This window comes from Salmo salar, chromosome 10, assembly GCF_965601325.2.
Source record: "Salmo salar chromosome 10, fSalSal1, whole genome shotgun sequence".
Taxonomy (NCBI): Eukaryota; Metazoa; Chordata; class Actinopteri; order Salmoniformes; family Salmonidae; genus Salmo; species Salmo salar.
Genome location: NC_138300.1, coordinates 67,620,491 through 67,643,759, shown reverse-complemented (window position 1 = coordinate 67,643,759; position 23,269 = coordinate 67,620,491). Strand labels below are relative to the sequence as shown.

Below are 23,269 nucleotides of genomic sequence, written 5' to 3'. Positions count from 1 at the left end.
CCATTTTCCTCATAGCGCTTGATGTTTTTTTGCGACTGCACTTGAGAAACTTTCAAAGTTCTTGACATTTTCCCGATTGACTGACCTTCATGTCTTAAAACCAATGACGGACTGTCGTTTCTATTTGCTTATTTGAGCTGTTCTTTCCATAATATGGGCTTGGTCTTTTACCAAATAGGGCTATCTTCTGTATACCACCGTACCTTGTCAGAACACAACAAATTCACTTTTAACAAGGCACACCTGTTAATTGAAATGCACCTCATGAAGCTCGTTGAGAGAATGCCAATAGTGTGCAAAGCTGTCATCAAGGCAAAGGGGTGGCTACTTTGAAGAATCTCAAATCTCAAATATATTTTGATTTATTTAACACTTTTTTGGTTACTACATGATTCCATATGTATTATTTCAGAGTTTTGATGTCATCACTATTGTTCTACAATCAAAAAGATTGTAAAAATAAAGAAAAACCCTTTTATTTATTTTGGGATTTTTATTTAACCTTTATTTAACTAGGCAAGTCAGTTAAGAACAAATTCTTATTTACAATGACGGCCTACCAAAAGGCCTCCTGTGGGCTGCAGTAAATATCTCAGATATGGGGGAGTGAGGCCTAACAGGGTTTTATAAATAAGCATCAACCAGTGGGACTTGCGACGGGTATACAGAGATGACCAGTTTACAGAGGAGGATAAAGTGCAGTGATGTGTCCTATAAGGAGCATTGGTGGCAAATCTGATGGCTGAATGGTAAAGAACATCTAGCCGCTTGAGAGCACCCTTACCTGCCAATCTATAAATTACGTCTCCGTAATCTAGCATGGGTAGGATGGTCACCTGAATCAGGGTTAGTTTGGCAGCTGGGGTGAAAAAGGAGGGATTACGATAGAGGAAACCAAATCTAGATTTAACTTTAGTCTGCAGCTTTGAAACGTGCTGAGAGAAGGACAGTGTACCGTCTATCCATACTCCCAAGTACTTGTATGAGGTGACTACCTCAAGCTCTAAACCCTCAGAGGTTGTAATCACACCTGTGGGGAGAGGGGGCATTCTTCTTACCAAAACACATGACCTTTGCTTTGGAGGTGTTCAGAACAAGGTTAAGGGCAGAGAAAGTCTGTTGGACACTAAGAAAGCTTCGTTGTAGAGCGTTTAACACAAAATCCGGGGAGGGGCCAGCTGAGTATAAGACTGTATCATCTGCATATAAATGGATGAGAGCGCTTCTTACTGCCTGAGCTATGTTGTTGATGTAAATTGAGAAGAGTGTGGGGCCAACGATTGAGTCTTGGGGTACTCCTTTCGTGACAGGTAGTTGCTGAGACAGCAGATGTCCTCACTTTATACACTGCACTCTTTGAGAGTGGTAGTTAGCAAACCAGGCCAAGGACCTCTCAGAGACACCAATACTCCTTACTCGGCTCACAATAATGGAATGGTCTACCATAACGAAAGCTTTGGTCAAGTCAATAAAAACAGCAGCACAACATTGCTTAGACTCAAGGGTAAGTCCTGCATTTAAGCTGATTGACCACTCTTTTTAAGGGCAAACTTGGATTAGCTAACACAACGTGCCATTGGAACACAGGAGTGATGGTTGCTGATAATGGGCCTCTGTAGATATTCCATAAAAGAATCTGCCATTTCCAGCTACAATAGTCATTTACGACATTAACAATGTCTACACTGTATTGCTGATCAATTTGATGTTATTTTAATTGACAAAAAATCAGCTTTTCTTTCAAAAACAAGGACATTTCTAAGTGACCCCAACTTTTTGAATGGTAGTATATATAATTATATCTTTATAAATACTTGTAACTATTATTTCTATGCTAAGTAATTTCGCCAAAATTATTAATTTACAAAAATGTACAGGACAGGATTTATACTGAAGCGTCACAAAAATATGCAACCCGGAAGTAATTAGTTATTCTTGCCTGTTTCACATCGGTCTACGCAATTATAGTAATCTTTGCTACAATAGCAGCACGAAAATAGACACTTGTTGTTTTTTCTCGTTTTATCTTTTCGTTTTACTTTATTTTCCCCTCGCCGTAATCAGTTGTTATCAATTTACTTTAGTGTTTGTAGTTCACATTTGAAATTGATTAGAACCACGTAATCCCAGTGAGGGTTTACGTGGCTAGCTAGGCTAACAAGTGAGGCTAGCTAAATTAGAAACGCCAGCTGCCTTGTTTAGCAGGTTGAGATAGGTACTTAGTTTTGCTCAATTCAAATTAGCAAGCGAGTCAACTACATTTTGAACCGTTATATTTTATGAAGACATGTAACGCGTGGTTATGGTTGACGTTTCTGGAAACAGCTAGCTAGTAGCTAGGTAGCCTGTCATACTTTTTCATCCTGGCAGGGAATATTGAGCTGTCCAACCAACCTTAGCTAACCATTCACCACCTGGCAAAAAAATCACCATGGACTTCGAAAATGTCTTGTCAATCGCTTCCCAAAACCAGGGCCTCAGTAGCGTACCGGTGAGAATAAAGCTTTTGTTAACATTAATGCATATTTGTAAATAATATAACATGGTTACAACCAGTAAATTAGCTAACTAGTCTGCTCAGTGTCTCCATAGCGTTTACCAACTCTGCTAAGTGACATCCACGTTGGCTGTCATTCGTCGAGCTTGCTGGCCAGAATAGGTGCTAGCTAGCCATTCGTTTGGAATGCTTTCTAGCTAGTTAACCATGTTGGTAGTGCCTAGTGGTGGACCTGAGGCCCGGTCTTATAACTTCGGACTTAGCCTTATGACATAAGTTATGTTACCTATACACAAATCTTTTAACACTTGGTGGAATGTATTCACATAGGTATCTAGTGACATATTTATGGACATGATAGCAGCTATTGTAGCCTTGTTTCAGAATATCATGTTTTTCCATGTATAGGCTGTGATAAACAAGAAATAAATCATTATTGCTTGCCTTGTGTATCCCAACAATTTTTTTTTTGTGAGTAATTTCCCAAACGACTAGTAGGTTACACAACTAACCATCCCATCTTAATCTATATTTATCATATTTTCATTTCACATTTCTTTGCAGAAGCGGTACAGTTTACAAACTGGACCACCCAAAAAGGACCCTAAAGTGAAAGGTGTCAACTCAGCAGCTGTGCAGGCTTTCCTAAAGAAACAAGAGATGGAGAGTAAGAAGAAAGGTTTGTTTTTAAATCAATATATCTGTATTTAGTAAAGTAGTGTGAAATTATGTTGCTTGTTAATACCGATGCATATAATATGCTAATGTTGGGTTAATTGAAATGTGTTGTAATGTTTCCACAGAGGCCATGAGTATGAAAAAGAAAGAGGGGCTTCTCGCCAAAAGGGTGGAGCTAAAGTCTGACCGCAAGGCTCGAGCGATGGCATCTCGAACCAAGGATAACTTCAGGGGCTACAACGGCATCCCTGTGGTGGAGGAACCCAAGAAGAGGAGATCAAAGGGGGAGAGGGGCGAAGAGCAGCAGAGGAGTGACACTTACGACGAAGATGATGAGGACACGTACGAATATGAGCAGACTGACTCTGAGCCCGAGCCAGAACCGGACCCGGAACCCCAGATACCCAGACAGGCTGCTCCGAACTCCAAGCCCTCAAAGAGACCCAGCGGACCATCTAAACCCGCCCCTCTACCCATGAACTTTGCCGAGCTGCTCAAACTGGCCCAGAAGAAGCAGTTTGAGCCAGTGGAGGTGAAAGCCAAGCCAAGCAAGAAGGGCGAGCCGGAGAGGCTGCGGACGGCCGATGAGATACGTGAGCTGGACCTGGAACGCAAGGCTAAGCGGCTTGATAAAGGTAGCAGAGACTCCAGACCCCAGGAGAGAGAACGAGATAGAGATGGGGACAGAGATAGGAACAGAGATGGAAGAGACAAATCCCAGGCCAGCTCAAGCTCCTCAAGGAAAAGCACTTCTGACAGAGATGTAAGGAACGGGAAGCAGCCACACAAGAGCTTGTCGGAGAGGCCTGTCCCCAGTGGGTCGGGGAGGAAGCCAAAGGTCCCGCTGCCATCTTGCTCGTCGAGCGAAAGAAGCCACCACGGTTCTGCCAAGCCGTCTCGAGACAGAGACCGAGATAGAGAAAGGCCCAAAGCAAAACCTTCTCAGAGCTCCTCTTCCAGCTTGTCAGGTGCCTTGAGCAGAAAAGCCCCCACCAAAGGAGCCTCCTCTCAGGTCTCAGCCAAACCCGCCACACCCAGGCCCACTTCAGCAGGCCACAAACCCACTGCCACAAGTGACCTTAACACCCCCAGGAAGGGAAACCCCTCACTAACTCCAGGGCGACCCGGCAGCTCCGGGATGAAACCCAGCACAGCTCTGAGTTCCATCCAGGCTAGACCACAGGGTTTGGGCCAAAACAGACCACAGCAAGGGGGCTCTTTGGGGCAGGCTCGAGCCAGCCAAGGCAGCTCAGTGAGGGGAGGACCCACCGGAGGACCCTCCAGGCCCGGAAAGGGAGAACCGGCGCGACCTGGTGGTAGCTCCACGGCAAGACCAGCGAGTAATGAACAGATGAGACCCACTGCAGTCGGTCCTCCCAGGCCAGGGGGGCCACCTCAGGCCAGGCCGGGTGGAGGTAGTGTCCAAGGTCGCCCTGGTGATGGAGGGGTCAGACCTCCAGGGAACGCACCCAGTCGGCCTGGGGGTGGGGGGCCCGTGCCCAGGCGGCCAGCCAGCAGTATGGGCTCCGGGCCTGGGAGACCCAAGTGCACTTTGGTGGCCGAGACCATCTCATCCAAGACCTTTGGTGGAGGCAGGGGAGCGCCACCGAGTAGGCCAGGCATGCCACCGAGTAGGCCAGGCATGCCACCGAGTAGGCCAGGCATGCCACCGAGTAGGCCAGGCATGCCACCGAGTAGGCCAGGCATGCAGCCCAGCTCAATGATGAGACCTCAAGGTAAGGACCAGAAGGAGAAAATATTAGACTTGACATCAAGCTAATCTAAAATATTTATTGTGAAGGTTTCAGCTCCGTTGGCGCAAGATCGTAAAGGATGTCACTCCATGACAATACAGAATAAACAAGTACTAATATAAAACACATTTGGGGGATAAAAACACGATAATAAAGCTAGGGTTTTGGCGTGCAGTGCTGTGTGGAAGACATGAGCACTGCAAATCTGGGGAACAATGAATAGAGCCAAAAACAGGCAAATCCTTGACTAGAACCTGCTTCAGAGTGCAAACAAACATAGGTGCTTCTACAAAGTATTGACTCAAGGGTGTGAATAATGTAAATGAGATTTTTGTATTTCATTTTCAATACATTTGCTAAAATTTCTAAACATGTTTTCACTTTGTCATTATGGGACATTGTGTGCAGATGGGCGAGAAAATATATTTAAACCAATTTTAATTCAGGCAGTATCACAACAAAATGTGGAATAAGTCAAGGGGTATGAATACTTTCAGAAGGCACTGTATAGAAATATACTTCACTTGGGGCTGGTTTCCTGAACAGATCAAGTCTTGGACTAAAAGGCACTTTCAATTGAGAATCTTCATTGAGTATGCTTTTTAGTCCAGGACTAGGCTTAATCTGTGTCTGGGAAACCAGCCCATAGGATGAGAAATACTTCAAGAATGACGTGCAACATACGGTTCTATATGTAGTCAATTACAATGATCATCTAGAATGGTCAGTAGAGCTTGGATGATAAACTGAAAATGATCAACACCGACAAAACCGACCATTTATCGAGGCCATTTTACTTAAGTCAATTAAAAGAAGTAGCCTTTACAAGAAGAATGTGAGGTTTTAGAAGGAAAGAGGACTACGTCTTCTAACACAGGCTGTTGCTAACAGGACAAAAAATATGGGCTATTGCTAACAGGACAATTTATAACATTTTAAATAGTAGGAGTAGTTTTAATGGTAATTTAAACTCTATGGTAATTTTCTATGTAAGATTGTGGGACTTAATTTGAAAAAGTTTTACTTAAGCGAAGCAGTTAAATATAGTCAAAGGTACATTTAGTAAAGTAATTGGTCTGATTACTGTAATTTCCGGACTATAAGCCGCAACTTTTTTCCCACGCTTTGAACCTCGCGGCTTAAACAATGACGCGGCTAATATATGGATTTTTTCCGCTTTCAATTTTTTTTCTTTCAAAAAAACACATTCTGTGACGTGCTCAGTTTTTTGGCGGCATGAAGCTTTCATTAGACCAATGAAATTGCCGAACGGGTTAAGGTCAAACAACTTTCTTGTTTACTGTTTAGATTAAATCGAGCGCTCTCAAACTTCCCATCATTCTGATTACGGTAGTCATTTTGTCACCCTCATCATGGCAAAGACACGGAGAAATGCATTTGATGCAGCTTTCAAGTTGAAGGCGATTGATCTGGCTGTTGGAAAAGGAAATAGAGCTGCTGCATGGGAGCTTGGTCTTAATAAGTCGATGATAAGACGGAAACAGCAGCGTGAGGAATGGACTCAGGGCAAAAAGACAACTAAAGCTTACTGCAAATGTTTTATTTTTTGTTACAAGCCGTGTTTCGTTAAAGCCTGTGTAAAGTTCATTTGTTTCAATGTACCGGTAGGCACTTGCGGCTTATAGACGTGCGGTAGAGGTCGACCGATTATGATTTTTTTCAACGCCGATACCGATTTATTGGAGGACCAAAAAGGCCGATACTGATTAATCGGCCGATTATTATGATTTTTTTTTATGTGTATATCTCACACACACACACACAGCTCTGAAGTGACAACAATACTGAAGAGTCTGCTTAGGAGACAAATACTCTCAACTGTTTGAATAATAAAATAGAGTTTAAGTTACCTGTGATGAATGCTGAAAACAAAACTGTAATTTCTATATGCAGGAAATCCTATTTTAATAATGGGCATGGTAAGAATTGACTACCAAAGTGCGAGTCATAATTCCCATGACACCTAGCAAAATCTGAAAAGCGGTTCCTTCATTTATTCCATAGGATATTTTTAGATTAACTTAAAATAAGGTCTGTGTTTGGTTTAGGCTTACACCACCTTGCCAATTGTATAACTGTGTAGATATCCATAGGATATAACTCTGATCAATTTAAGCGAAGATCTTTTTTTTTTGTAGAGTGGATTTATGAAAATATGTTGACAAACGTTACCTAGTGAGATTTACACGGGTATCAAAACGCCAAGGCGGTTTAAGCACAAAACACAGACCTTATTTGAAGTAGATCAAGACATTCTCTATGGAAGACATGAACGGTAAAATAACGAAGGAACCCCTTTCAAGTTCAGCCGCAAGTTATTACAGGAATTATGACGCGTCGACTATTTCTCTCTAAACCATATACCTTTGACTATTACGAGCCTGCTGCTGCCTACCACCGCTCAGTCAGACTGCTATATCAAATCATAGACTTAACTCTAATATAATAAACCTTACTTTCCGGATTTGACCATATTAATGACCTATCATCTCGAAAACATTATTCTTTCAGTGACATATGGAACAGTTCCGTATTTTATCTAACGGGTGGCATCCATAAGTCTAAATATTCCTGTTACATCGCACAACCTACAATGTTATTTCATAGTTCCGTAAAATTCTGGCAAATTAGTTCGCAACGAGCCAGATTCTGTATAACCTGATTCTGCGTCCAACGAACGCAAGAGAACTGACACAATTTCACCTGGTTAATATTGCCTGCTAACCTGGATTTCTTTTAGCTAAATATGCAGGTTTAAAAATATATACTTCTGTGTATTGATTTTAAGAAAGATGTTTATGGTTAGGTACAGTCGTGCAACGATTGTGCTTTTTTTCGCAAATGCGCTTTTGTTAAGTCATCCCCGTTTGGTGAAGTCTGCTGTCTTTGTTAGGAAGAAATAGTCTTCACAGTTCGCAACAAGCCAGGCGGCCCAAACTGCTGCATATACCCTGACTCTGTTTGCAAGAGAAGTGACACATTTTCCCTAGTTAAAAGAAATTAATGTTAGCAGGCAATATTAACTAAATATGCAGGTTTAAAAATATATACTTGTGTATTGATTTTAAGAAAGACATTGATGTTTATGGTTAGGTACACGTCGGAGCAAAGACGGTCCTTTTTCGCGAATGCGCACCACATCGATTATATGCAAAGCAGGACAGGCTAGATAAACTAGTAAATCATCAACCATGTGTAGTTAATTAGTGTTTATGATTGATTGATTGTTTTTTTATAAGATAAGTTTAATGCTAGCTAGCAACTTACCTTGGCAACGTAAAGCAGGTGGTTAGAGCGTTGGGCTAGTTAACGTAAGGTTGCATCCCCAAGCTGACAAGGTAAAAATCTGTCGTTCTGCCCCTGAACAAGGCAGTTAACCCACCGTTCCTAGGCTGTCATTGAAAATAAGAATGTGTTCTTTAACTGACTTGCCTAGTTAAATAAAGGTTTAAAAAAAAATAAATAAACATTCACATTTTCCCCCCCAAAAATCGGCAAATCGGTGGCCAAAAATACCGATTGTTATGAAAACTTGAAATCGGCCCTAATTAATCGGCCATTCCGATTAATCGGTCGACCTCTAATGTGCGGCTTATTTATGTTCAAAATAATATATATTTTTTTAATTTAGTGGGTGCGGCTTATATTCAGGTGCGCTCAATAGTCCGGAAATTACAGTACTTTGATAGACTACTATATCAACCTTATTACTTTGATGGGCAGTTAGATCACACATTTCATCAGAAATAACCACTGACTATTACACTTTTATACACTCTCCTACTAGAATACCACAGTATATGAAAACTAATAATTGAGTACAGAAGTGAAGTTGTAAATGAATTAAAAAAATATATATTTTATCACAATGGTTTGAACAATAGGATGTTCTTGAAGTCCTCTCTGATCCTCCTTCAGCCCAGTGGGAAGAGGGACCCACTGGCAGGAGAGGGGGCACCCCTTCCCTCGGAGCACCTCTGCCCCCAGGGGGATACAAGTCGAGTTGAATTTGAATCAACTTTAAGTTATAAACAAAGAAAATTGAAAGAATTTGCAGGAAATGTTCATGACATGATTTTTGTCTGATTTATGTAGTTGGACAGGGATTATTCTTTGGACCTGTTAGGAAAGAAAAGTGTGTGTGTGTGTCAGACCCTATGTTCAAATACTATAATTGTGTGTGAGGGTACACGTAGTGGTATTCCATAAGAAGTAAGAAAAGTGGAGATAACTCAAATGTGACTATTCTCACACATTGGAATACAATAGACAAACAATGCCTCAAACATTCATATCCTTATGGGAATGTGATTTTTGGATACTCGCCTTTAACCAATAGATTTGTGGACAAAATGGAGCTGCAAATGAGACAAATGTACTTTTTTCCTCATGCACAAAACACATATTTTAGCTACAGCTGGTTAATTAGCCTAAATGGTATTATTTAGCCATCATTAGCCCAACCCTTTTGTCCTATAATCAACAACTACTTTAGATTTAGTGTTCATCAGTATCTTTTAGTATCTGTAATGATATATATATATATATATAAGCTAACTTGGTAAACAATGTCTATGATAGCTAGCTAGCTAACTTGCTCATAAACATTTTTCTACATGCGCAACACACACATATCAATATTATGGTCCCTAAACATGTCCACAGAACGTTTATCAAGGAAGTCACATGACTGTTTGTGGCTCAAAAGCAAACCACCCTCTGCTGGACAGATGTCCCTAACACATTTATACATTTTCTGTGGGGTGCCTATGAAAATGTGGTAATTTGTGTGAACCACAGGAACTGATTTGTCATTGAAATAAAATAATTGTACAAAAAGGCTCTTCCTGACTTACTCTGGTCAAACCGGAAGTTGTTTAAAAAAGCTGAGAGGAAAAGTTCTTGATATTATTACTAAAACGGCTGTATCGTTTGATTGGCCGAAGATATATATATATATGTTCAGATCTGAGTGGCAGAGAAGTAGAGGAAGATTTCATGTTAAGTCTAAGTTGTTGGGAAAATGGTCAAAACGACAGCAGGCTGCTTTGTAGTTTACATTTAATTGAGAAGTTTTTTGGGAAAGCCTTTCCATCTTTACCAGTGAAAGGTTATCAGCATCATCACTAAAGACGACACAAAGTGCAGACATGTGGGCACCGCACACACAGACGGTCATTCCTGTGCCATTTCAGAAGGTTGCAGGAAAATATGATACATGATCACTGATACATTTTGTTCATGTCTTATGATTAACATGGGCAAATTAATTAATTTTGTAAATAAAATATATTTAGGGGGGTTACTAAGCTATATGAAATTGTTATAAAATGGTCATGCCAAGGATTATTTAGCTATTTGATTTTGAATTTTAACAGCACTTAAGGTATAATGAAAATGTGTGTGTGTATATATATATATATATATTTTTTTTTTTTAAGAAACATTGAATTTTACGTTACTGCTATTAGCCCATAGAAATGCATTGAATAACAGATTCACTACATGGAACAACAGTCTCCCAAAAAGCTTTATAGTTTAAAAAGTATAAAATATATCAACGTTGTATGATAGCACACTATTCCAGACTGGTCTACACGTTTGGAAGTTTGAATGCCTTTCTAGCTTAAACCGCATAAGAAGAGTAGTTATTCTTTGGAACGCTATGTCAGAAGTATGAAAGATTTAGAGTGGGGCTTATACATTTTTAAAATGTATCGTTAAATGTATCAGTATGATAATTCGGTAAATGGATTTTGATATGGATTTTTGTCCATATAGCCCAGCTCTAAGGGTCAGCCTCCCTTCCCCATCCTAGACCTCTCTTACACAGGCACATTTTCCAGGGTGTGTTCACTAGGAAGCAAACGGAAGTAAGCGGACCGAAACGGGAGGGACTATCTGGATTTGTCCAATAAACACTTGTTTTTGTTTTCCGTTGCAAAAGGTGTTGCTATTGTGCAAAACGTTTTAACACTGTGTGCACTAATGAGTACACCCCTGTTTTCCCCAGGCACGATTCGTTCGCCAATCACCTCGGCCTACAAGAGGAAGTACGAGGACGAGGAGGAGTATGACTCTGAGATGGAGGACTTCATCGACGATGAAGGGGAGGACCAAGAGACAATCTCCAAACACATCAAGGAAATCTTTGGCTACGACCGGACCAAGTAAGGGTCTCACACAGTCTGGTTGTACTAACCTTGTGGGGACACAATTTATTCCCATTAAAAATCCTATTTTCCAGAATCCTAACCTTAACCCCAAAACCTAACCTTTAACACTAATTATAACCCTAAACCCCCTAGAAGCGCACACACCCACACACACCGTCAAGGTCTTCTCCAAATAACCCTAGAAGTGTGATGGCTGTTTTTGAGGTTGTCTATAGTTATGTCCTCTTCTTGTTTGAAATTCCCAGTTAACTGCATTTCACTAGTGTTTAAGCTTTTTGAAGTCACACAAAAGCACTTGGTGTAGCTTGTGGTTTGTTCCATTCCACTTCAAGGTCCTGACTAATGTGTTTTGTGTGCTTTTTCTGCCCTAGATACAAAGAGGAGAGTGACTATGCATTAAAGTTCATGGAGAGCAGTTGGAAAGACCAGCAAAAAGAGGAGGCTAGGAGGTAAGCCATTGGTGAGGGGAGATGAGACCACTGGTGTGTTCTAGGACTGGTCCAAAAACAACCCCTAGTCCCTACCCCTTTGGTGTACCCATCAACCTATTGTTTAAATTGATTATGCCCTTTCAAGTCTGCTAATATCCCAGGAGAAGGGGCTATGGGTTTGGATCCAGCACTAGAATGTTGTTCTCTTTATGACAATTGACAAACCCACAGGGTGTTAAATTGTGTCCACCTTACTTGAGTATATATTACACACAGTTTCGTCAGCCGGTGATTGTCAAATAACTGTCGGTATCGCGTTAATTGACCGTTAATTAACATAAACACATTTAGCATCTCCTGGCTTCCACACATAGCCTACAAGCCATTTTAAAATGTTGAATAAATCCATGTAATATAGCCTACACCTTCACAATAAATCCATTATTTTAGACCGGTCTAAAGAAGCATGATATGAAGAAAATGTATTCTATTTCAGAAGAACAGAATAGCATAGTTGTCCTTATGTTAGGTCCTGATCTGGCTATGCCATATGGCTGTGGACTACACTAGTTCCTTTAGCAGACAAGATTAGCTTAGAATTCAGTGGCATTATTTTATATTGTTCTGTAGTATTAAGAATACAATTGAACAAAGCTGAATAAAATAAGAGAGGATATTTTCTCCAAACGATTTGAGGGAGTGTGCACATGCAGCTATTCTGTGTTGAGTGCCGGTTAACAAAGAAATAGGTACTCCTATATGCTTAATTTAGAGTTATTAATGTAACTTTAGTTATTCTACAAACGTTGGGCTATATGTTTTGATTTTTCATACATTGTAATGCTGCATGATACGACTCTAATGATGATTTGAAAAAAGTCGCTTGAAAGACATGAGCTTTGCTTTGTTTTTTGCGCAGGCTGTACACACTCCAATAGTCTCTCATTCACGTGGTAGTAGGCTATAAGTGCGAATGTTCCATTAGCGGAAAACACCATTATCAAAAGTGACCTCATGTAATGCTTTTATTATAAAGGTGCATTTTTATTGTGAAAATGATCTTCCCCAAATTTGAAACTCACGCACTGCTTATATATGCCAGTTAGGCTCTAAACCCCTTGTAAAGCGGATTAATGTGATTCATTTTAAGATATTATTTGGCCACTTTAGTTGTGATGTAAACCTTATTAAAACATATAGGCCTATGGGCTAGGCTACGTGAGGTGTGCGACTATGAACAAGTCGCAAAAAAAAAACGTTTTCTTATGCTGGGTATCATTCACAAGTGATAATATAAAATTGATAGGCTAGTATTGTCACCCATTAGACTATTCTTGATTGAATCTGGTCCTTACATATACTAAATAATATGTGACATTTAAAATGATTTAAAATGGACCATTATTATGCACCTGTATCGAAACAGGGGCAGCGGGAAATAATACGTGTCACCTATGCAGGGATCCTGAATGGCGCAGTGGTCAAAGGCACTGCATTGCAGTACTAGAGGTGGCACTACAGACCCGGGTTCGATCCCAGGCTGTATCGCAACCGGCCGTGATCAGGAGTACCATAGGGCGGTGCACAATTGGCCCAGAGTCATCCGGGTTAGGGGATGGTTTGGCCGGGGGAGGTCGTCATTGTAAATAAGAATTTGTTCTTAACTGACTTGCCTAGTTATATAAAAATAAATTAAAAATGCACTTAGATAGCGAATGGAGGACGCTTTTCCCTGTGGTTTATTTTCATGCCAGCCAGGTAGGCTATACTCCTGTTGTAAATGTAAGCAATGTGCTTAATATAAGGAAAGTTGAGAAATAAATATACTAGGCCTCTTTATTAGTGGCCATCACGCTGTTATAGAAATGTTGCGCAACATGAGCTCATGAAGTGTTTGATTAGATTTTCGAATGCATTTGCATTGATGTCAGAGTGATTAGAGGGACAATATAATGGTGAGTACCAGGCAGTTAGCAAGTTTGGTAGGTTACTAATGACCAGCAGCAGCATCAGCGCTTGGAGAAGAATAATTACCAAGACTAAACAGTCACATGGAATTTGACTGCCTTCATGACTCGTGACCGCTGGTGTGGTGGTAATGTGGTCACTACAACAGCCGATTCCCATCCTCTAGATGCTGCTGTTATGCTCCTGAAGTTGCCGGTAATAGGCTACATCAATTTCCAATTTATATGACCATTTCTACTGATCTACGTGCCCATTATTTTCATATAGAATACGCCAGTATGAGTCATAATGCCCATAAAACCTAGCGGTCAAACAAGGAAATGGTTCCAATCGTTTTTCCACCATTCATTTTTCCCATAGGGGATTATAGAAACACTTAAAATAAGTGCTGTGTTTCGTGTAGGCTTACCCCGGCGTGACGTTTTCATAGCTGTGTAAATCTCTCAAGGACAAGGTGACTTTTATCAATATATTCGCCCCCCCCCCCCCCCCCCATTTAAAAAAAATATATATGCTAATTACATACTGGCGTATTCTATATGTCATTTACAAAATAGCCTCCAATACCCTACTCAATAAATTGGATGCAGTCTATCACAGTGCCATCCGTTTTGCCACCAAAGCCCCATATACTACCCACCACTGCGACCTGTACGCTCTCGTTGGCTGGCCCTCGCTTCATACTCGTCGCCAAACCCACTGGCTCCAGGTCATCTACGAGACCCTGCTAGGTAAAGGCCCCCCTTATCTCAGCTCGCTGGTCACCATAGCAGCACCCACCCATAGCACGCGCTCCAGCAGGTATATCTCTCTGGTCACCCCCAAAGCCAATTCCTCCTTCGGCCGTGCCTCCTTACAGTTCTCTGCTGCCAATGACTGGAACGAACTACAAAATTCTCTGAAACTGGAAACTGGAAACACATCTCCCTCTCTAGCTTTAAGCACCAGCTGTCAGAGCACCTCACAGATTACTGCACCTGTACATAGCCCATCTATAATTTAGCCCAAACAACTACCTCTTCCCCTACTGTATTTATTTATTTTGCTCCTTTGCACCCCAGTATTTCTACTTTGCACATTCATCCACTGCAAATCTACCATTCCAGTGTTTTACTTGCTATATTGTATTTACTCCGCCACCATGGCCTATTTATTGCCTTTACCTCCCTTATCTCTCCTCATTTGCTCACATTGTATATAGACTTATTTTTCGACTGTATTATTGACTGTTTGTTTTACTCCATGTGTAACTCTGTGTTGTTGTATGTGTCGAACTGCTTTGCTTTATCTTGGCCAGGTCGCAGTTGTAAATGAGAACTTGTTCTCAACTTGCCTACCTGGTTAAATAAAGGTGAAATAAATAAAAAATATATATAAATAAAGTCGAGTATATTGATAAGTCACCTTGTCTGAGAAAGATTTACATGGTTATCAAAACGTCACGCCATTGTGGAAAAAACGATTGGAACTATTTCCTTGTTTGACTACTAGGTTTTATGGGTATTATGGCACCGCCACTATGGGGCTCTATGCACATTTTCATGGAACTGTTTCATTTCAATTATAATAACGTTTTTGCCATGTGGTTAATCTAAAATCTATCTAAATGAAAATCATACAAATCTAAAAGTTGCGATAACATCTTCAAAATGTGTACACAACCAATACAATTTTATTTAGATTTTAATGCAAGAGCGCCCGCCTCTGCACAATGGATACATTGTATAATACACCGTGAGCCATGAGAAGCTAAAGAACCTGGCGCAGAACACAGAGATATAGTGTATTCAGACCCCTTGACTTATTCCACATTTTGTTACGTTACAGCCTTATTCTAAAATATATATTTTTTAATTCCCCTCATCAATCTACACACAATACCCCATAATGAGAAAGCAAAACAGGTTTTTAGACATTTTTGCAAATGTATTAAAAATTTAAAACAGTAATATCACATTTACACAAGTATTCAGACCCTTTACTCAGTACTTTATTGAAGCACCATTGGCAGCGATCACAGCCTCAAGTCTTCTTGGGTATGATGCTACAAGCTCAGCACACCTGTATTTGGAGTGTTTTTCTCATTGTTCTCTGCATATCCTCTCAAGCTCTGTCAGGTTGGAGGGGATCGTCTCTGCACAGTTATTTTCAGGTCTCTCCAGAGATGTTCGATCAGGTTCAAGTCCAGGCTCTGGCTGAGCCACTTAAGGACATTCAGAGACTTGTCCCGAAGCCACTCTGTTGTCTTGGCTGTGTGCTTAGGGTCATTGTCTTGTTGGAAGGTGCACCTTCACCTCAGTCTAAGGTTCTGAGTGCTCTGGAACAAGTTTTCATCAAGAATTTCTCTGTACTTTGCCCTGTTTATCTTTCCCTCAACCCTGACTAGTCTCCCAGTCCCTGCCGCTGAAAAACATCCCCACATCATGATGCTGCCTCCACCATGCTTCACCGTAGGGATGGTGCCAGGTTTCCTCTAGACGTGACACATGGTATTCAGGCCAAAGAGTTCAATCTTGGTTTCATCAGGCCAGAGAATTTTGTTTTCGGTGCCTTTTGGAAAACTCCAAGTGGCCTGTCGTGCCTTTTACTGAGGAGTGGCTTTCGTCTGGCCACTACCATAAAGGCCTGATTGGTGTAGTGCTGCTGAGATGGCTGTCTTTCTGGAATGTTCTCTGATCTCCACAGAGAAACTTTGGAGCTTTTTCAGAGTGACCATCAGGTTCTTGGTCACCTCCCTTACCAAGGCCCTTCTCCCCCGATTGCTCAGTTTGCCCGGGCGGCCAGCTCTAGCAAGAGTCTTGGTGGTTCCAAACTTCTATTTAAGAATGATGGAGGCCACTGTGTTCATGGGGACCTTCAATGCTGCAGAAATGTTTTTGTACCCTTCCCCAGATTTGTGCCTCGACACAATCCTGTCTCAGAGCTCTACGGACAATTCCTTCGAACTCATGGCTTGGTTTTTGCTCTGACATGCACTGTCAACTGTGGGACCTTATATAGACAGGTGTGTTCCTTTCAGAATCATGACCAATCAATTGAACTTACCACAGGTGGACTCCAAGTTGTATCTCAAAAATGATCAATGGAAACAGGATGCACCTGAGCTGAATTTCGAGTCTAATAGCAAAAGGTCTGAATACTTTGGTAAATAAAATTATTTATTTTTTAATACATTTTCAAAAATGTCAAACCTGTTTTCACTTTGTCATTATGAGGTATTGTGTGTAGATTGCATTTTTATTTATTTTTTAATTTAATCAATTTTAATATAATGCTGTAACTTAACAAACATGTGGGATAAGTCAAGGGGTCTGAATACTTTCCGACAGCACTGTATGTTGAGACAAGTTGAAATCAAATTTGCTCATGCCTTTCAATAACTTTTTTCAAATCATCATTAGTTGCATCCTGCAGCCTTACAATGTATTACAAATCAAAAGAGTTGTTCTACAAACTTTGGGCTAAAGTACATTAACTCTAAATGAATCATATAGGAGTACCTATTTCTTTAACCACACAACACAGAATAGCCGCATGTGCGCACTCCTGCAAATTGTGAATAATTCTATTTTATTCAGTTTGTTCAATTGTATTCTTCATACTTTAAAATAATGCCACGGAATTCTAAGCAAATCTTTTCTGCTAAATGAACTAGTCTAGCCCACAGCCATTTGGCATCAGTAAAACTCAGAGTAGGCTATTCTGTTCTTCTGAAATAAACTACATTTTCTTCATATCATGCTTGTTTAGACTGGTCTAAAATATATATATATATATATAAATAAAACAAGTATAGGCTATATTATATAGATACATCTACATTTTAAAAAGTCTAATAAATCCAAGTTCTGCATTAGGGGCTTGTAGGCTATGCAACGGAAGCCAGGAGATGCTAAATGTGTTTAATTTAGTCATTTACCTTGAGACTGACAGTTATTTGCTTGACAATCACTGACTGACGAAATGAAGTGACCGCCACAGCCCTAATCTAGACAGGTGTGTGTGCCTTCCAAATCATGTCCAATAATTTAATTTACCACAGGTGGACTCCAAGTTGTAGAAACATCTCAAGGATCATCAATGGAAACAGGTTGCACCTGAGCTCAATTTCAAGTCTCATAGGAAAGGGTCTGAATACTTATGTAAATGTAATATTGTTGTTTTTTCTTTTTGATGAATTTTCAAAAACTTTTTTCGCTTTGTTATTGAGGTATTGTGTGTAGATTGAGGATTTTTGGGGTATTTTATACATTTTAGAATAAGGCTGTAACAAAATGTTAATAAGTCAAGGGGTCTGAATAATTTGCGAATATACCGATGTAATTAACTTCTCTTGCTAACTTGGTACAGATGTCCTACAATAAAGCCTGCAAACCCAAACATTACAGGTTGCAAATATCCATAAAAAGAAAATCATAGAAATTATGTTGGTTACTGATGGCAGTTTGTTCATATTTTTTTCAATCGCTTCTCTCCACTCTGCTTGTCTGCAACGAACTTGAAACAGTGTATCAACTATCAACTTGGTCAGGCTGAAGCTCATGTTAGTAGACAGGGCAAACCCGATTTGGTGATTTCTGATATATCATCAAAATAAATAAATCACAGCATGTTTTAGGACTCATTCAGCAGTTAACTGATTTAAGTACAATACCATTGGAAATTATTTTTGAAAGTAACATTTTATATTCCTAAAACTTAAGTTTAAAAGCATGCTGTCATTGCTTCCAAAATATATTTTGATCACTAGCTCTATGCCAAAACACAGCATTAACATGTCCAAATCAATAACCAATATGCAGGAACAGTTTGATATATTGAAAACCTATGCGCAAATGTGCAATTATAATATTACTTGTATTTTTTTAATCAAGCACCTTATAAACTGTCACAAGCACATAAATCCTGGTTGTTTTGACAAGTGGCAATGAATCACTCATATTGATTAAATCTGGTTGTACACAACTAAAAAGACATGAAATGGGAGATATGTTTTACCTCACTGGTTAGAGGAGAACCTGCAGAAGACCGTCAGCTACATTTCATAGTATTGTATTTTGATACGGGGGTCGCCGAAAGAGAAACACAACACTGTTTTGTCAATTACTCATATCCTGTTGAAATCAATAGAGCGAGAGGGGGAAAATCCGTTTGCATGTCCTGTTAAAACTGGCACAGCTCGAAAACGACACAGAATCTGGGAATAATTTATATATCACTCGTAGAGGACAACTTGTAGATGACAGCCAGCTACATTTTGAAGTGTTGCATTTTGATTGAAGTGGATCACCAACGCAGTAAGTTTAACAATACTTTTTTGTTAATCACTCATATCATTACATATTGAAATCAATAGAACTGGGACAAAACGTTTGGGTTGAATGCACTGTTTAAACATACATTATACGAAGGTCACGCGGAAACTTGGAATAACCTATACATGGTTGATTAAATGAGAATTTGTAGTACGCTTCAATCTATATTTTGGAATGGCGGATGTTGATTTCGGAAGCTGCCATCACAGAAAGGGTTACAAACCACAACTAATCACAACCCACCATAGGATATCAACAGTGACAACGATTGGCTGCTATTTAAGTGATAGTTGACGGTCAAATCTGTGTATTGGTGTGTGGCCAGAGACTTTAACAGAGAGACCGCCCCGAATTATTCGTGCCATTTGAGAAAATAAATTATAGCTGCGTTCTAACATGCTGACCAAACCGGACACGCGCGCCAACGCCTGCACGTTGATTTTGTTCACCCACACCAGAAGCAATCAGGACATGCAGGTTGAAATATCAAAACAAACTCTGAACCAATTATATTAATTTGGGGACAGGTCAAAAAGCATTAAACATTTTATGGCAATTTAGCTAGCTAGCTTGCTGCTGTTAGCAAATTTTTCCTTGTATATAAACATTGGGTTGTTATTTTACCTGAAATGCACAAGGTCCTCTACTCCAACAATTAATCCACAGATAAAACGGTAAACCGAATTTGTTTCTCGTCATCTCTCCTCCTTCCTTAAGGCTTTTTCTTCTTTGGACTTTATATGATGGTTGGCAATCAACTTTACAGTGCATTACTACAACTGACTGGAGTGTGGATGTCAGTTCATCTTACAATCACCCACGTGGGTATATGCTCCTAAAAACCAATGAGATGGCACATGCTCCTAAAAACCAATGAGGAGATTTGAGAGGCAGGACTTGCAGAGCGTTGAGCGTCACAAATAGAACCAACTTCTATTTTGGCACCTGGCCTCGCAGATGCTTGCTGTGGCGCCGCAATTATTGAATAACATGTATGTGTACATTTATTTTGCAATGCTAGTGGTGTGGTCAGCATGTAAGTCCAGCGACCCCCAGCGTGTATGACAAAATCAACAGTAGAAAATAAAAGATATTGATCTGTTTTATGCAATTGATCTTGTCATCATGTTAACTATAAACTTTTATACTAACATCACCAATCTGAGGTAAAAAGGTTGTGTAATTCCAAGGGATGTAACTATTCACCGATACGCATCGGTCCCCAGTTCAAATGTTTAAGATATGAGTATGACCTCAAACTGATCTTAATTTGCAACATTCTATCACTATTCTGGGCCCTCAGAGTTTCCTGCCCCAGTGAGCTCCAGACAGACACAGCCTTATTTGCGCAAGGGATAAGAAGTAATCAGGTATTTTATGACGTGTGTCCACTGGATCGGAACATGTCATTTTCCCTTTCACACCAAGGCTCAGTGGTTAACTCTTTCCAGCTCTCTCCCTTTCGTTTTCAAATACAGTGAGGAACTATTGTCATTCCCAGTAGATGTAAAAACACACTTTGTTTACTTGCTGTTTGAGGTGAAGAAAAAATTACTTTGAGAAGCTCCACAGTTTATAAGTGGTGGTGGGTTAAGACAATCATAAATACTATCAGAAATCCCCAAATGACTTGCCTAATTAAATAAAGGTTAAATAAAAAAAAGTTGACACATTTGCGCACAGGTCAGGTTGCCTAGGCCTACCTCTATGCGTAATCAGGTGCTCACCCTCAACATTGACAGGAGCGGTCCAAACAAAACACAATGAATAAATTAATAAATTGATAAATTGACAACTCGTAAATGGAACCCAATCTTGTTTCTCACAAGTGTAGTATAGGTTGTGAGCTCTGCAAACATGTCCACTCTGACAATCAAAATGGTTAACAACTGTAATAATATATTGAATGCATTAACAGAAATTACCATAACCAAACAAAGAAGTGGTGATTAATGGTAAATGTACTACTGGTAATGGGGAGTTGATAGACACTAACAATCAAAAGGCAAACAATTCACAAAATGAAGTTATGAAACAATGAATTGGCGGGAGAGAGCGCATTCTTGAGAGAGACACGCCCTGTGCATTTTAGCCACACTCCCCTTCTTGTTGCAACATTTAAAATTATACCCAATACAAGTTATCTTCACACATACTGTAGGCCTAAGGAATACTTCACAAATGGTGTCAGGTCCAAAGCAGTAGCCATTAAAGAAAACCAATTTAACTTATTTTCTCATTCTCCATTTTATCAAATTGCTTGGCGTGCCAAGGCGAATCTGGCAGGCGTGCCTTACGTTACACTGCGGAGGCGGCAAACTCCATCGGTATTAGTCCACTGAGACAGGCGGGAATCAGACAGGCTTCTCATGTGCCATAAAATAAAAAATAAACAATTTGCGACTGCTCCATTTAAAAAAATCTGACCATTCAATTAAATTGGGTCAGCCCTATTGTCATTACTGCAGTCGGGGTAGAGGGATCCATAGAGAAATGCCTGCAGGTGGAAGTGTTTGTGTATTGCAGGGCTGGCCAATCCTGGTCCTGGAGGGCTGCATGTGTTTTTAGCCTGATTCAAATAATCCGCTAACCATAGTGTTTCTTTTAGATGTCAATACGTTTTATCAGGTATGTTACAGCTGGGCTGGTTCGAAACCAAAGCCTACACACACTGCAGCCTTCCAGAACCAAGACTTGCCACCCTCAGTCCATTGCTTTTTTGCCAGATCATGGATTCAACTCACTCACTCCTGTGTTCTGCCTCTCTTTGTGTGCGCTGTCTCTGCTCTCCTGTGCTATGCCCCCTGTGCTTCACCCTGTCCTGTTAGCCTGAAAATGGCCGTCTTCGAAGATCAGGAAGAGGAGAGACGAGAGGAGGAGGAACTCAAACAGAATATGGCCAAGCGGAAGAAAACGAATTGAAGCCCTAAAAACAAAATCCCTTGTCCCATCTTTGACGAGAAACAAAGGGAAGCCCACTTAAGCTAGACAGTGGTTGTCTGCATGTGTTAACACATCTTCTCTGTTTTGTTTTTCTCTCCACTTCTCCCAGTTTACGCCTGGGTATCAAGGAGGATGAGGAAGAGTTGCGCTTAGAGGAGGAAGAGATGAAAAAGAAAATGCCAATGAATGCGAAACGAAAAAAAGTTTGAGGACACTTAAGTTTAACACACAAACACAATGCAGCCATTTCCTGGAGTGTGTGTGTGTGTGTTTGGGGGGGGGGGGAAATTTGCCCCTAGATGTTGCTCCTGAGTCAGTTTAGCATTTTCCCCGCTAGTGGTAAGGATTGGGGGAGGGGAAGCTGATCCTAAATCTGCACCTAGGGAAAACTTCACCCTGGAGTGGAATGGGGTGGTCAGACCAGTGCAGTGGCCACTTGCTTCTGTTACATTATTTATTTTTCCCGTTGGAAAGGAGTAGGGTTGCACTATCAAGTCTTTCAGTCTTTTCCTAGCTGAGCCGCAGAGAGACAATTTAATATAATACCAATTATGACCTATTTTTGAAACCCATAGAAAATGACAGAGCTATCATGTAACGTGTGATTGCCTTGCCAAGTTGTGAATGGCAATCATGTTGTATTTTTCCCCATACAGAACCAAAACCCATTGGTCCATTTTTTTAAATTTAATCTTCTTTAATGTAAAGGGGCAGTCAGCAGTTGAAACAATAAAGCGGTGTCCCCGCCTCTGTTTCAGTAAATGCTGTGGGATGGGGCTGGAGAAATGTAACCACTCTCAAATTCATATGCTATGGATGCAAGGGCTGACCATCCATGATACCAAAATTATGGTTTTAACCAAGTTTTGATTCTATATAGTGTTTGTTTACATTTACTTTGAACATTGGAGTAAAACAAGCTTATATTTTGTGTTCTGTGTGGATATGACAGTTGAACTAAACTCATGAGGCATTAAGTTATATTCCTCAAGAATCAATGGGTACATATCATTAACTTATAAATCAGAAAATGGATGTAGCAACTGCAGATTGCCCCTTTAATGATGGAGAAAAAGAGACATTGCCAGAGACATTTCATGAAATGTTGCTATTTTCTTGTTAAAAAGATTTGACGTAACTTGTTGGCAGATGGTTTTTATTTGCTTGTGGTGTGCCTTTGCTGTTTCCCCCCCTGTTATATTATTTTAATCCCTAGAACGATATGATCCTATTTGTTAATTTAGCAGCCTGAATCTGCTAATTTAAATAGAAATGTAACTATAATTTCTCATCCTTTTATATAACAAAATAGCATTCATTTCATACTGAAGCAAATAAAATCTCTCAATGTGGTGGAAAACACTATTGAAAGGAATAGTGAATATTGTATGAATGTTTCACCAATTTGACAGTGTTAAAGGCAAAATGAGTGTTGTCCATGACCATGCAGATATTATTTATTTTCAAACACGAGATATTTCTCATT

The 23,269-nt window shown here is 40.2% G+C and overlaps 1 protein-coding gene across 2 annotated transcripts; it reads left to right on the top strand.

The window, feature by feature from the left end:
- The first annotated feature begins 1,921 nt into the window (after positions 1–1,921).
- Positions 1,922–23,148, top strand: spty2d1 (SPT2 chromatin protein domain containing 1). 2 transcript variants are annotated; one of them, XM_014123874.3, is made up of 6 exons: positions 1,922–2,491; positions 3,062–3,176; positions 3,301–4,911; positions 10,964–11,120; positions 11,498–11,575; positions 21,893–23,148. In XM_014123874.3, exons 1-6 carry the CDS (start codon positions 2,432–2,434, stop codon positions 21,990–21,992), a joined length of 2,121 nt encoding a protein of 706 aa, XP_013979349.3. In that variant the 5' UTR covers positions 1,922–2,431; the 3' UTR covers positions 21,993–23,148. The 2 variants fall into 2 exon arrangements, with proteins under 2 accessions (XP_013979349.3, XP_013979350.1); XM_014123875.3 differs by lacking the exon at positions 21,893–23,148 and adding an exon at positions 21,669–21,881.
- Positions 23,149–23,269: the final 121 nt, after the last annotated feature.

Excerpts from the sequence above, each read along its gene's own strand:
- spty2d1 (XM_014123874.3), top strand. The coding sequence starts at position 2,432 with ATGGACTTCGAAAATGTCTTGTCAATCGCTTCCCAAAACCAGGGCCTC. Across the intron at positions 2,492-3,061 it reads AGGGCCTCAGTAGCGTACCG|AAGCGGTACAGTTTACAAAC; the intron begins GTGAGAATAAAG and ends ATTTCTTTGCAG. Across the intron at positions 11,576-21,892 it reads CAAAAAGAGGAGGCTAGGAG|TTTACGCCTGGGTATCAAGG; the intron begins GTAAGCCATTGG and ends CACTTCTCCCAG.